Source organism: Mastigoproctus giganteus, chromosome 9, assembly GCF_048544385.1.
Source record: "Mastigoproctus giganteus isolate SK-2022 chromosome 9, ASM4854438v1, whole genome shotgun sequence".
NCBI classification, from domain to species: domain Eukaryota; kingdom Metazoa; phylum Arthropoda; class Arachnida; order Uropygi; family Thelyphonidae; genus Mastigoproctus; species Mastigoproctus giganteus.
The window spans coordinates 69,590,487-69,606,917 of NC_143583.1; the positions used below are offsets into that span (position 1 = coordinate 69,590,487).

The window sequence follows — 16,431 nt, forward strand, 5'->3', positions numbered from 1 at the left end:
ATGCCAAAAAACTCAATACAAGAGACAGCATCAAGAATTCCAAGTACAAAGCATTTATTTTATATATATGTGTATATATATATATAACATTAAAAAAAATTACAAAAACTTTTGAACATATGGAATGTCCAATTCAGTGATGACCTTTATAGAACCTGCAGGGTGCGGCATTGCAGCTCATAAGAAACTTATTAATATGCTTATTCAAAACATACTTGACTCAAATACAAGCATGATGAAGTTTATGCTTTGCTAAGGCACAATAAATTAAAAATTTGCCATCCAGCAATGCTGTAAATAAAATGTATGCCAAAATTCTACATGAAATCATTTTCAAACAAAAATAAAACATTTTATTTCCATACTAGTAGGTACCAAAGATCAATTTGATTTTCTTTTACTGTGTTTGTTCCTGAACAAAGTAATCAAAAATTGTTTAATGGCTACGATCTGGTACACGCTTTCTTGGAGCTGATTTGATAATGTCATCAACACGAATAATCATTTCAGCAGCTTCGGCAGCACTTAGTAACATTTGTCTTTTGACAATATAAGATTCTGTAATGCCTAGTTGTTCCATATCATCAATCTTCCCTTCATCCATACCTAAAAAGGAAAACATGTTATTTTAAAAAGCAAATGAATTATTTTTTTCACAATTCTATTTTAAGTATAGTAATATTTAATTAATCAATTAAGTGGCAACTTTTAAGTAATCGACCACACAAAATATAAAACAAAAAATAAATTAAATGATTATAAAATCAATTTTTTTAAAAACATGACAAGTTAACAGAGATGCTATCAAATCTATATTAAATTTATCACAAGTTTGAATTAAATCTGCAGAAAGCAAAAATTTGTTTTGATCTGAACCAAAAGTGGCTTGCTTTACAAGGATATGAGGGGGATTCTCCAGAAAACCAAACCTCACATACACATCTCAACACTGGGACTTAACTGTTGCCAGATTTCTAAAACCTAAAACAATAGTTCTGCTAGCAATAAAGTGTATAGCTCACCAACTGCTGATAAAGATTATATAACGTTCCAATGGAGGCAAAAAGCAACATTGCCATTATAGCAATTAAGTGCATCACTCATCGCTTGCTTCTAATTGTGATTGACTGATCTAATCAAACTTTTCCATGATGTATCTTTCACTGATTGCATTCTAAGCCCCTTAAATTTTGAATTTAAAGCAAATGCTTTGACAGCAATGGAAAAGTTTCCCAAGGTAAGCAACATACTGAACTCCCAGCCCACAAAGGAAAAACAAATGAAGAATGAAGTAGCTTCTGCCACCAAAATAGAAAAGAATATATATATTTTGCTTACTGAGTTTATATGATGTATAGTTAGAACAACAGTTGTTAAAACAGAAAAACACTGTATTAGTTTGATACACATCAGGAAACATGCTACTTGGCATGTTACAGTAAAGTTTCCCATGATCATATATGATTTACAATAACTAAGACAATAGCAACTGAAGAAGCAAAGGACCTTAGAGTGATTTCTGGATTTTTTGTTTGAATTTTTTTAAGTAAAATTTTCAAAAAATTTCAGCTTTATTACACACATTAATCTTTTTTAAAATCACTTAACTGCTTAATATTTTTCAATCCAAAATCTGTACTTACTAAGACCATATGAACGCTTCCCTTCAGCATGTGCTGCTCGTAATTCAGAAATTAACTGGGCACTATCATATCCAGCATTATCAGCAATAATGGTAGGTATCTGAAAACATAAAATACACTCAAGTATATATTTTATACCTCCTAACCTGCAAAAAAAAAGTTATTTTCCCCTAGCCATGAGTTGAAAAAATTCTCAGAAAATTCATGAAAAAACTGACTTTGAACATATTTCTTTCAAGACATCAATTAGATTATTTTACATATTTCTTGAAAGTGAATTAAAAATTACAATTTTTTTAAAAATAAAATAAACAAATGCATATAATGTAAATACATTATATGCATTTGTTTATAGAGTGTAAATGTAATCACTCCCCCTCTTCCAATATGTCCAATATGGGGAGGGATTTTGTGATTCAATTATCATCAGATTATGAAACATTAATTACCTATGCAGAAAAACTTCCAAGAAAATTGATTTGCAAATATCAAAGTCAAAATAAACTTTAAGCAACTTTATTTCACTCAGTGATTTAACTTAGCTGAAAGCTTTAATTTCTTAGTTTAAGTTACCTGATAAAATAGCTAACTTTTTTTCATTAAAATGAATGTAAATACATTATATGCATTCTTTGAAATTTTAAAATTTTTTTAATTCTCTTACATGTCCTGATTACCTTTACTAATGAAAGCAGTGAGGAGGGGAGAGGGGAAAATTCTTAGCCAGAAGTTGATTTTAGAATTTTAAGGTTTATACCTTTGTATTGTGATTTTAAATTATTTTACATTTTAATATGCAATACAAGCTATTACTACTACTTATGTTATTACTACCCACATGCGAAGTACTGCATATGTGTAGTAATAACCGAAGAGAAACGTACCAAATGTGTGGTATTACACTCAGAGAACTGGAAAGTGAAAAAAACCTGGGGTAATTGGGCAGTCAAATATGAAGTTCACTGAGCAATGCAGATGGGCTGCCAGGGCAGGTCATGGAGTCTTGTCAATAATATATAGGAATTTTGCTAGGAGGGACAGGGAGGTGATTATCCCATTATACAAGGCAACGGTCAGGCCACACCTAGAGTACTGTGTACAGGTCTGGAGGCCTCATTTTAGGAAGGATGTAGAGTTGCTAGAATGAGTACAAAGAAGGGTAACAAGATTGGTGAGGGGGAACAAAGGGGGTGCTCTTACCAAGAAAGGCTTAAGTTCTGCAAATTGCAGCACCTGGAGAGTAGGCACCTGTGAGGTGATATGATTGAGGTGTATAAGGCCTTGAATGGGTTGAGCAAGCTGAATGCTGATGGGATTCTTCCTCTTGCTCAGACTAAGAGAACCTGAGGGGGCACAGTTTCAAATTGAGGAAAGATAATTGTAGAACAGAGGTATGGAAATTTTCCTTTAGCCAGCAGGTAGTTGATTGGTGGAACAGGCTTCCATCTTTTGTTGTGGAAGCTAATAGCCTAAATAAATTTAAGGCTGAGCTGGACAGGCATTTGGAACGAATGGAGGGGTGAAATGGGAGTTTTTTTGGTTGATGCTGCATAAGCTTGCTTTCTTGCATCGTATGCCTCTACTAATGCTAATGTTATACAAAATACTGATTTTGATTTCTGTCTGTAGCTTTCCAAATTTACAGAAAGTTTTATAAAGGAAAAATTTAATACCATGTTGGTTTCCACTTTGTTCTTAATAGCCCACAGCCTATTAAACAAAATTTCAAGGTGAATGACTTACAGGTTAATCACCTATACAGCAAAAACTTCCAAGAAATTGCGATTTGCAAATATCCAAGTCAAAATAAACTTTAAGCAACTATTTTACTCAGTGATTTAACTTAGCTGAAAGATTTAATTTCTTAGTTTTTAAGTTACCTGATAAAATAACTTAACTTTTTTACATCAGAATCATTTATTAATACAAATAAAACCTAAGAAGAGTGTAAATGTAATCACTCCCCCCTTCCAATATGGGGAGGGATTTTGTGATCCAATTATCAGATTATGAAACATTAAGATAGTACATGAAACTCTTTCATTTTGGAATATTTTAAGTTATTCAGTAATGGCTAACTTTACATCATATTTTCATATAGTAAATAGTAATAGAGGAATGTGATGAAAGAAAGCAAGTGAATGAGCTTATGTAGAATCAGTCAAAAAAAAAAAATTTACACAACCATTCCCTCTAAATGTTTGTCCAGTTCCTCCTTGAATTGATTTAAGCTATCAACTTCCACAATGACAGATGGAAGTTTGTTCCAGCAATTAACCACCTGCTGGCTAAAGGCAAATTTCTGCACATCTATTCTACATCTGTCTTTCCTCAATTTAAATTTATGCCCCCTTAGGTTCGTAATTTGAGCAAGTGGAAAAATCCCATCAGAATTCAGCGTGCTCAACCCATTCAAGGCCTTGTACACCTCAATCAGATCACCTAATAGGTGCCTAGTCTCCAGCTGCAGCAATTTGCAGAACTTAAGCCTCTCTTGGTAGGAGGATCCCTTCATTCCACTCTTCAATCTTGTTGCCCTTCTCTGTACACGCCCAAGTGTGATAATTAACAAACATTTCTAGAATTTTCTGTTACCAATTCAAAGAAGCAATTTTCAACAAGTATCAGGAGTTGCAGCTGTGTGGATGGAGTAGACAAAGCACAAAATGCTAGTTTTGCACAGTTAAATCAACCCTGTGCAACAAATACACACAGGATTAAAAAGGATGCACAGTTGCATTGATAAAGTTGCTGTTGTTTGTTTTGAACCAAGGAAACTAAGGCCACATGGTACTGATTATGATTATTGTTTTATAAATTGCATAGGTTCTATGACTGATTTCACTTGATTGATGAAAAACTGGAATTTACATGGGAGTGGGGGGAACCATGCAACCCTCACCTAACTTGAACATGATGTGGGAAAAAACTCCATACGAATTCCTCCCATTTAGATGGGGCCTAAACCCACCTTTTCCAGACAGTATGCAACCGCGAGGGTATTATAACGTACCAATACACTATCCATGAAAAACATGAGTTTTTAATGACAAGGTTGGATCAACTTTGGCACAATGACATCGATATTGTGTAACATTTTCAACCAACACTTTGTAGCAGATGTCCATTTTTCCTTCACTGTAAATGTGCTCCTGGCCAAGAGAGTTGTTGGACTTCCTTTTCCTCAAACCAGATTTTATTCTACTTGTCATATGGAATGAAACATTATCACGCTGGAACATGGAGGGTCCATTTCCACATAAATGCAAGTGTGGGTGCCATATAATTATCCAAGGTGTTAGTATACGATATGGAACTTTTGGTTTTAAGTTTGGGTGGATGTATACACCTATATCAGCTTCTTTCTTCTTATATCTTTTCATTACATCAGCTATAGATAACTTGGTGGCATTCAAAGTGTGGCTGTTGCATGCAGTAAGAAATTGCTGATGTAGCATCTGGTGATTTTAAGCCTTTTCAAAATCATCTAGCCCTTTGCCACGACTCATCCTGTATTTCTGCAATTGTATTCACACTTCTAAACCTATTCCTTCATTACATAAATCTCTCTTTCACACCATTCAATACACTGAGAGGAGTGTCATAGTGATAATATGCCTCTGACACTTTTCCACTTGCGAAAGTGTCCTGTGAAAAAATGCTTCTGCCACTTTTCCACACGATAGCTTTAAAACAATTCTCCAGTTGCCTATTAACAACAGAAATAAAAAAGCACAATAAACTCACTCCATGAAACAAATGTGGCAGGTTATATTGCAAGGACTTAAATTTTTACCAAACAGGGTGACAACAAATACTGAATATATGACTTTTGTGCAAGGATATCCATAAAGTATGGCAATGGGCATAAATACTTAACCATCTGATGATAAACACATTGATTATATTGCAAGATTAGAATAATTTTTCATTACTACTTTTTAGCAGTCAAGAAAAACCTTAGGTATTGGTTGATAATTTATCTACATTGATACGTTCTGGAATCTTAAACGAACACTGATTTGAAGATAGCTATGAATGCTGATATTTACCTGAAACAGTATTTCCTCCACCCTTTTGTCCACACATTTTATAATGTTAACAGAACGTTTTCCTTTTTTCCTTTCTTTTTTGTAAGCCATGTTTTAACATTTGAGAAAAATTAAATTTTGTAAATATATTAAAGGAACTATTATTAGTATGGATAAAGTGGAGATTCAAAGCTTTTATCATGAACAGAACCATACTAACAAAACAGGTCACACCCTTTATATCATTTCCATCTGCTTCTACATTTTTAAAAGGCAGAGACTTACTTTAAAATAGCATTTACTCTTGGGTTTTTTCTGTATAAGTGCTGAAACAGAACCAAGACTTAAGCACAGGCATTTTAATATGGTAACAAAATAGACATTAAAAAGATAATGTATAAATACAATAGTTATTAATCAAGAATTCTACTGAACTGCTGCTAATTCATATGAACAAATAAATTGCTGCATTTATTTGTCACATGCAGAAAAAAATTTGAAAATATAATATTTCCTTTGCTTAATTAAATGTACCCAACTGAATCATGAAAAATGAGGCAAACAGCAGATAAACTTTATATATGATATATATAAAGTAAATTTGCAGCCATTGTCAATCCACTGCAGGATAGATGCCTCCTCAACAAGTCATGTTGAAGGAATGGATCATAATCTGCCAGCTGGTCCAGTGCAGGTTGGCAGATCAACCATATTTAGTAATCAGGGACTTGAACCCCAGTGTAGTCAATGAATGTGCGCTATTGCACTCCTGCTCCTGACCACTTGGCTACAGAGGCCTTATATGATATATATCACACACACACACACACACACACACACACACACACACACACACACACACACACACACACACACACACACACACACACACACACACACACACAAGGACTTTGAATATACCGAAGATGTATACATATATATAAAAAAGTAAACGCTTCCCATAGAGATGACTTTGCCTCCTTTGCAGCACATGCTTTCAAGTTGCTGGATCTGTAAACTAAAATGCCAAAAAAAAAGAATTAATACAATTAAAATATATGATGGAATAAATAATTTCATTTATTGGGGTCCCATCTCATCAGGAACAATGCACCAGCATCCCAAGACAAGCAAGGGGCACAAAATTTCAATAACCCTTAAATCTGAAAAGGCTGTGTCCCTATGCCAGCAGGTGGTGAACCTTTTTAAGAGTGTGTGCCAAAATTGGCCAAATCTTTTAAAAAACTACTCTCCCATGCCCAGAACACAAAACTGGCTAAATATTTTAAAAAGCTACCCTCATGTTTCAGAACACAAAATACATAATGCTTTTTTATCCTTCTTAATCATACCAAATCTTTCACTCCAAGGTTCTTGAAATTCTCTGCTACTCCCCTCTTCATTTGAATGTTTTTGTTTCTTTGCTGGTTGAGCTGACATTCTAAAACAATCTGTAAAGGGCAAATAGCAATTAAAATATTAATGAGAATTAATGAATATCTCCAATCTCCATACCATGTACAAACCGTAATTGATAATGAAGGAGGCTACACTAAATACTGAATGTGGATAATGTATCTCACATAACTTTACCAATAACTTATGATCTGAATAAATGTGTGAAATATACAAATTTTTTTCTTAAAAATTTTTCACGAACAGAACCATACTTTTATAAATATATTTTAATATATGGTGTAATTTCTTTTCACAATTTCTTCTCACCACTTTGACTTCAAACAAATCGCTGCATGAAGTTTTAAATTTGTTTGGGACACTGAATTCTGCATGCCCAAAAAATTTGTATGCATGCCACGGGTTTGCCACCCCTGCCCTATGCTATAAAAACTACTAACAAAGTACTTGCCAAGTGAAGGCTGAAGGGAAAAAGAGAGCATGAGCAGAATTTCTTCAATGATCCCAAAATATAGTGGCCTCTAACAAAAGATTAATCAGATTAGAAGGTACTCTGTGTGTGTGTGTGTGTGGAGGGGTGTTCACTTTGTTAGTGGTTTGCTCTAAAAGCAGAGGATCAGAGTCTTCCCAACCCACTGACAAGTTTAGAGGTTATTGAAATGACGTCCCTTCAGATGCCAGCACCTTTTGGTTTCTGATGAGTGAGACCCTTGACAAATTTCTTTTTGTTTCTTTATTTCACTATATATTATATATGGTGAAATAAAGAATCACGTGCCACAAACAAGAGAAGGTTATCCCAGCAGGCAATGTGTACTTTCGTAAGTGATTTCAAAAATCATTTTGCCACTGCACAGCATTATGTGAGTAGGTTGTAATTCTTGTATTTTTATTCCCTTCGCTTTCACTTTTGGGAAAAACACCTCCCATCTTTTACAGTTTCTTATAGAGAAATTACATCCACCAAACTGTGGCTGTGCTTTTCATGTAACACTTTAAGAGCAAGGAACATTTGAGGATTGTTTCATACATTAAGATCTCTCCCAAATGTGTTAGTATTCCTAAATTCTAACACGTGTAGGATTTTTAGTATAACAGAAAACTTGGTCTGACATTCCTTAGTAATAATGGCACTGACAAAGATTAGCTGCTCACCATGATCTAAAATGCTATCCTGTCTTTTCAACTTTATCTAAAAAAATTGACCGCTGTACACAGATAGCAGTTATTTCCATATGATTTCCTTAAAGTGTTCCCAATGTGCAATTTTTTGTATTAATTAGTGACAGTATTTATTATGATACCTTAATTTAACTGTACAACTACTTATGGAATTAAATATTTTTCTCTTAATTTATATCATTTAAATAACAGAATAGTATTACAAACCTGCTGAAGAGCAGTAGCAAATGATTCCATTGCAAGAGACTCTTTTCCTGCAGTTCGCTGTGCTAATCGAGTAACTGCATTGGCCATCAACATTTCGCCACTACCACCTCCAAATACAATACGTGTTTCTTTCACTGTCTGAGAAAGAACACAAAGGGCATCATGCAAAGATCTTTCGGCCTCATCCAGAATCTGCTGTGTTGCACCTCTGATTATGATAGAGCATGCCTCACCAAGAGGTACACCAGAAAACTTTATGAGTTTATCTTCTCCTATCATAACTTCTTCAATAAGATCACAATGTCCCAATTTTACCTTTTCAGGATTTCCAAAAGTTGATACTATCTCACCACCTTTAAAGACAAAAATAATATACTTTATAAAATATTTTACTCTGATTTTTTTAATTACTAATACCAATTAATTAAAAACCTATATTTAACATAAAGAACACTGAATATTTGTTGTTTCACTATTACTGAAGATCAAAAAGAATTTTATCATAGATCTTCAAAAGATTTTTTATGGAAACTGCCCTTTAATGGCAAGTTTATATAAGGGATGTCATATACAACAAATCAAATAAGTACAATAGACTAATTACATTATGCTGATGACTCATTGCATAATTTAAAAGAAATATATATGTAGGCACACAGCGGTTTTTACTTAAAATTGTCACTGCTGTTTCTATTTGAAAATCTAACCCCAGCAGCCACTCTTATTGCTACTGTTTCGTGTGAACAATTTGTTAATCTAACAACTAATTTAAATGTACATTCATGCTGATGTCTCAGTAAACTTAAAAATAATTTCAAACATGTGGAAATGCCTCATTAATGTGAAACCTTCCAACTTTTTATGGGCTTTGCTGTTTTTAGTTGATAATTAAGCACAAGGAAATTAATCATTATGAGCTTAACAAATATTCTGATGAAATTTTCCTTTTGTTTTTCATGGTAATACACATCCAGTTATTTAATATCCCATTTAGGTATCACCAGTTGTGGCCTTCACTAGTAGGCAAGAGGTTTGTAATCCCAAAGAGCCCAAGTAAAGCAATTAATTTCTAAGATTTTTTTTGTCTTTCTTAGCTTTAGATTTTAGCTTTACAATACTACTATTTAAAAACAAGGAAAGCATTCTCACTATCCCTATTCTATCTTTTAACTTTGCCTTTAACATCTGTTAGTATTTATAAGCCACCTCCCCAATGTCCATAAACATTTTAAAAAGTTTGTTTTAGGACACCTTACATGAAAATGATAACTGTTTAATCAATTATTATTTAGCACTACAATTCATTGAAGTTTAGGTCAATAAGGAATAATTCATATTCAAAGCCTTGGCTTACAAGGCACTGGAGAAGTGTGAATTATCACAGAAAAATTCATCTGGGTAAGGACATATAATTACCATATTCTGATTACTTATCTATATTCATAGGTGTTTTTATAAATATTAAGAAGTTTTGAATAATGAGGCATTTCATCCACTTGGAATTGTTAATAATTTGAATGAACTGCATTTTTTTTTTAAATTTTACAATTCAAACAATTTTTTTTTTTAAATTATATTTTACAAAGTTAAATTTGTATAAATCTGTATATAAAAAAATATATAGTATTTATACTATATTTTTTATAAATACTTTAAATTAATATAAATAATTTATAAATACTTTAAATTTATAGTATTTATAAATACTATAAATACAGTTTATGCTATAATTCTCCCCATCACACTGTCACTAAAAAAGCCAGTTTTTAAAATTGTCCATTTCCCTGTCCCACCCTGAATGAGGGGAAATAGAACAAATACAGCAATACCTCGCTTAGCACGGCTTCAAATAGCATGGGTTTCACTATAACAGTTTTCAATAAAGTTTAAATTGAAAATTTACTGTACATATTAAAACTCATTCAGTAGCCTAGACACGTACTCTACATATATGCTGCAATGCCAACTATTGTCTCACATGCACCAATAGCACCCCTCAGGCAGTCAGCAGCAACGTGCAGCAGTGTTCAGCATTCTTAATTCCATCCTGATGAGATGATCTGATAGCTTTTCAAACTTTTCATTTCACAATTTATTTTTTATCCCTTTAAATACAATTGAAAATATTTGCATCTTGGCTAGAAATCACTGCCAACAACAGGCATTCTGTTTGGAAGCATATTTTGCCCCATTTGGTAAATGATTTCACTGGTTTTGAATCACAAATTCAGACAATTTCAGAAGATGTGAAGATTGGAAAAGATTTGGTATTTGAAACTTTGGCCACTTTGGAAACTTTGCCAATGTACGTGACTGCATTGACACATATGCAAATGACTTAGAAGATGCAACTCTCCTTGAAATTGACTAGCAAACTGCATATGAAGAAGAGGAAAACAATTCTGAAGTGGATAACACTGAAGTAGCACTAAAAGAATTTTCAACAGAAGAATTGGAGAAAGTTTTTTGGAGGGTTGACATGGCCTGCGAGGCAATTATGAATGGAGATCCAGATGTTGAACATAGCATCAAGATACAGCAAATTTTACAAGATGGGATTCGATGCTAAAAAGACTTGTACGCCAAGAAAAAGAACAGACGACTTCACCAGACTTTATTATTGAAATACCTAAATGAACAATAAAACTTTTTTTCTGATCTCTCATGATGTTACCTTTTCAGTAATAAAATTTTTGTAATATTTTTTATTTCAAATCCTTTTAATTGGCTAACAAGTGCAAATTGTTTATAGATTTATTATAATTTGTTTATAGACTGTTTCTCTGGTACATATTCAATTAAAACCCATTATAATTATACCTCAATCAGCACGGTTTCACATAACACAGAACAGTTTCAGTATCAATTATCAGTGCTATGTGGGGTATTGCTGAACGGATTACTATTAACTATTACAGCAGCTTTTTTTTAAGTATGACATAATGTCATGGCCTTAACATTTGCATCTGAAACTGACAAAAAATCTGACATACCGTATTTCCTCATGTATAAGATGCACCTTAATTTTGGGGCCCGAAATTTGAAAAAAAAAAAATGTATTACATATTATTGAACTCAAGTTTTATTCATCATAAAATTCATACAACTCATCACTGTCAAAACTCCCATCCATTAGCTTGTCCTCATCTGTGTCAGATGACGAATCACTGTCTTCATATATTGCCTCGTCCTCAGTTCCGTCTATGGCATTTGAAATGCCACACTTCTTAAATGACTTGACAACAATCTCAATCTTGATATTATCCCAGGATCTTTTCACCCAAGTACAAACTTCTCCTATAGTTGGTTTCTTCACTCTTCTTGCTGGTGTCAAATTGTCCCCAGAAGACTTCATCCATTGGTTCCATTCGTCTCTCACAGCAGCTTTGAAGGGTTTGTTAATGCTAATATCAAGTGGTTGGAGCTGGGATGTCAAGCCTCTAGGTATGACGGCAAGTTTTGTTTTTTGATCTGCAGCAATCTTCTTTGTATTTTTTGTTATGTGTGCCCGAACTGATCAAGCACCAATAGGGCAGGTTTGCGTAGGAGCCCACCTGGTCTCCTGCTCCAAACTTTCTCAAACCAGATCTTTATCCCATCCTAATCCATCCAACCCTTGTCATGAACGTGGACAATCACTCCTCGAGGAATATCTTCTTTTGGCATTGTTTTGCGTTTGAAAATCAGCATAGGAGGTAGCTTGGTTCCGTCAGCACAAGCTAGAACAACTGTATAACGGCTCTTTTCATTTCCACTTGTCTTCACAGTTACAGTTTTCACCCCCTTCTTATCAACAGTTCTGTTACTTGGGACATCAAACTGAAGGGGGACTTCGTCCATATTTGCAATCTGTCCCAACTCAAACTGATGTGTCGTCCGACATTGAATGACAAAACAATGAAATTCAAGGACCTTCTGCTCATAGCTTTCAAGCATCTTTTGGGTAAGTCTGGTGCGTGTACGCATGCTTAGTCCATTCCGTTTCATGAACCTGAAGCACTAATTGCGTCCTCCTTTGAAATCAGTACCTTCTTTTTCATCAACAATTCTTGCCTCATGCTGAACCATCTTTGTGGACACAGGAATTCCAATTGCCCTTTGCTCCTCAATCCATATCTTCAATTCCCTCTCTAAATCAGGCCATTTTTGCCGACTTGCCTCTAATGGCCTTCTTCTGCCGTGGCATTTTCAGTAGGGTTGCTTCTTCCCATAGCCAGTCTCGGATTGTTTTCTCAGTTGGAGGAGGACCAAACTTACGTTCAGCAGCACGATTTCCATTCACTTTTGCAAACTGGATCACTTTTAACTTGAATTCACTGTACGAAAATCTTTTCTGAGCCATTTCTGGGCAGAACGTGGCAAAACGTAACCTAATATACTGGTAACAAGTGCGAAACAATGAGCGCAAAGACAGTAAATGCGAAAAAGCAGGAAATGCAAGTAAAAAAAATCTACAACCACTGTATAAGACGCACCCAGTTTTTAGACCCCAAATTTTTTGAAAAAAGGTGCATCTTATACATGGGGAAATACGGTAACTAGTGGAAGCATCTAATATTGTTTCCTTTAAGATTAACAGAATAAAATTGGAATTCACAAATATATCATCCTACTTGTAGATGTATATGTGGATGCAAGTAGAGTTTTACCAAATTAACACCTCCTCTCATTAAAAGTAGTTATTGATGTTACTTTTTTTTTTTTTTTTTTTTTTAATGTTAATGGCAGGAACTGATCCCAAACTAGTAAGTTGTCCTGCTTCTCCATTAATTGTGGCAAGATTGCTCAATGATTAGGTAACAGCGATATAAACAACATAAAATTATATTAAGAAATTTCTTAAATGTGTGAATTCAGGGATGATTTCAATATACAAGAAATGAAATGCACACCTGTAGAAACAATGGGAAGGAATGAAGATATTAGTCTGAAAAAAAATGGAGGCTATACAGAAAACGATGTTGAAAGTCTGTTAGGATAGTAATTTAGAAAAAAAGAAAGTTACATTTCGAAATGAACTTTGCATTTCAAGTGCGCCAGTCAAATGCTAACAGGATCACAGCCTAAGGTTTACTGCCACGTCTGGACCATAAGGCAACTGAATGGCATAGATCATAGATAGTGGTATGGTCAAGAGTGGAATGGCCCATGGAAAATCTGAATACATGCAATTGAGTTGAATAAAGTTAGAAAGGTACCCAGAATCCTTAGTTTGTGCCAATATGCCATCCATGCATCCTTACCATTATGCCAGTGAGTCTGGATTGTGAAAATTAACAAAAAATGTTAATTTTCAAATTATAGGATACATACCATCGCACAGGACTGCATCCTGTATTTACAATTTATTCAATTGAAAAATATTTCAATTCAGATCAGACTCTCTAAGAATGCATCTATTTTGTAAATGAAAAACTACCAGTAGTTAAATGCTAATAAAAGCAATGTTATTCTAACATACCAAAAACATCAACCATAAAAACTTGGCAAATTTTATGCTTTATCCAATAAATCTGACTACATAAAACAGAATGAGTCATGAAGTTAAAGTAATAATTTTTCCATGTAGGTAGTCATTACCAAAGTCAGTTGTTACAAGACTTGCAAGTCTAAAAAAAAGCAACCACAGAAGATTACTTGATACATTTTATACCAAATTAAGACAATGATTTCGAGATCTTTAGTATCCTGAAAATTCAACCAAAATATTTGTCAGTAGAATCTATCTTGTTTGAGATACCCACCTTCAAGTCTTCCAAGATAGATGATTTCTCAGTTTACCTTTGTCATTTCATTAATCGTTCATTTTTACCTGTTCTTAGCAACCCAAGGTGCCTCCGTAGCCAGGTGGGCAGGAGCAGCAGTGCATAGCACACGCTTCTTGATTAGACCGGGGTTCGAGCCCGTGACTACAAAACACGGAGGATGCGGAAAGGTTAGGGAATGACCACCGCATATCCTCAGAGCAATATGGCCTTAGTTGCTAATGCTCCTAAAAACCAAATAACTAAACTAAACTTAGCAACCCAGTTCTAGTGCTCAGCAGCCCAGCATTTATTTTCTTAAATATATCATGCAGCAGTCAGATCAAAATTGATACCAGGCTTTTCTGATCTCATGGTTCAGCTGATTACTTTTCTGCTCTCTATTTCAAATCTATATTTGCAAAGTATACAATGCCAAATGCAATATGAAAAAATTTCAAATACCTATCAGTTTAAAGCCTCGTCCATTTATTGTTACCTCACTCTCACTCACTTAACATACACACGGCAGCACATATTTCACAAACTAACCATTTTGATTTTTATTTTAAAACTGAAATGATTTTGTCCAGATCTTCAAATTACATAAGTATTAAACAAGCAATATTATTTGTTGTTAAAATAACACAAGCTGGTGAGGAAAACAATGCAGAGAGAGAGAGAGAGAGAGAGAGAGAGAGAGATAAAAATGCAAATGCATACATAATTATTGAAATTTCGCAATTAAGGCAATGACTTTATACTGGGCTTTTTCCCATATTTTGCAGGCTCATAAATTTGCATAAAAGGGCACAGATACATGTACTTTTAACCAACTTGCAGCCACACTGTACTACCCTAACAACTTAGAAAAAATACTTAAAAATTGTGAATTTTAGTATTCCTAATGTATGTGTTAAGTTGCAATCTGCATTACTGGTTATTTTTTTATTGGACAAATATAATTTTAAATCTTTACAGCTCTGTGTGCATGCATAAAATGCAATTTTTTTTGCCAACACGTATTAATCTTCTATAAAGTCTGGTTTTAGTTCAATTTCACATACTTTGTGACCCCAAGTCCATAAAGTAGTAGTTTTTTTTTTTTTTTGCTCTTTTTTATATTAAGACTGATGTTACTCTAATCGAATATCATGCTATAAGGAATAAAATTTTAAAGTGCATCATTCTGTACCATTCCTGAGGGAAAAGGGCAAGAAATAAATAGTTCAGAAATAGTGTATAATTCTGAACTTTCTTGCAATTTTCTCCAAGAAAATAACTCTTACTTCTAAACAATATAATTTTATTTCACTTGTTTGTTTATTTTTTTTTTTAATGATAAAAAAATAAGTATCTTAAGTAAAAAAGATGTACACTTACCAGTTACCAAAGCTAATCTTTCAATTCCATCAAAATCTGCATGTTCTATTGCCATAACACCAGAATCGGCAAACAACTGTTCTGGATAATTATATATAAGTTGTCTGTTGATGAATACATTTATATTATGTTTCAAGATCAGGTCCACCTACAAAATGAATATATATATGTGTGTATATATATATATATATATATATATATGTGTGTGTGTGTGTGTGTGTGTATGCATATATATATATATATATAAAAAAAATTATATTGACTGATATAAAAAATCTTAATATAAAACATTTTATATTAAGACTATTATATATATATTTATTTATCTTCTTATTTCATATTTTAACTTTATAGCCATTATTCAAATATATATATATATATATAATTATATTTAAATAATGTTGGAAAAGAAGTATTACTTAAAAATAAAATGGAGGGTACAGCACACATCAAAGGCAGCAAAAAGCACATTCCTCCACATGATGCTTGAAACATAGTCATATAAATTAGAATAAGGTTTAAAATACTAAAATAATGCCAGCAGTACGGCAAGACGAGCGAAAAAATAAAATTAAACCTAAATTCAAATCTAACAGGGAGGGAAGAGAAAGGTAACAAGAATAAAAATATATTGCAACGGAAACTCTAAATTAATTTAGAAAATCTAATTATACGAATAATAATTCATTGAAATTTAAAGCCAATTAAATAGAAATTTAGCGGTGCCCCCTCTGATGGGCACCAGGTCCAAATTTATGTGAAATATCACCAAACAGAGATTTAAACCATTCACAATAAAACAAAACAAAACAAAACAAAAATAGA

At 33.4% G+C, this 16,431-nt stretch overlaps 1 protein-coding gene across 1 annotated transcript in view; it reads right to left on the minus strand.

Annotated features, from left to right (window-relative positions):
• Positions 1-330: 330 nt before the first annotated feature.
• The window catches only part of CCT2 (chaperonin containing TCP1 subunit 2), a 72,761-nt gene continuing 56,660 nt past the window's right edge, over positions 331-16,431 (minus strand). The window contains exons 7-10 of the mRNA XM_090381934.1: positions 15,607-15,754; positions 8,480-8,832; positions 1,644-1,743; positions 331-606 (exon numbers count right to left, since the gene is read on the minus strand). Of these exons, the coding sequence (XP_090238060.1) occupies positions 437-606; positions 1,644-1,743; positions 8,480-8,832; positions 15,607-15,754 (771 nt within the window). The 3' untranslated portion in view covers positions 331-436. The remainder of the gene's footprint in view (positions 607-1,643; positions 1,744-8,479; positions 8,833-15,606; positions 15,755-16,431) is intronic.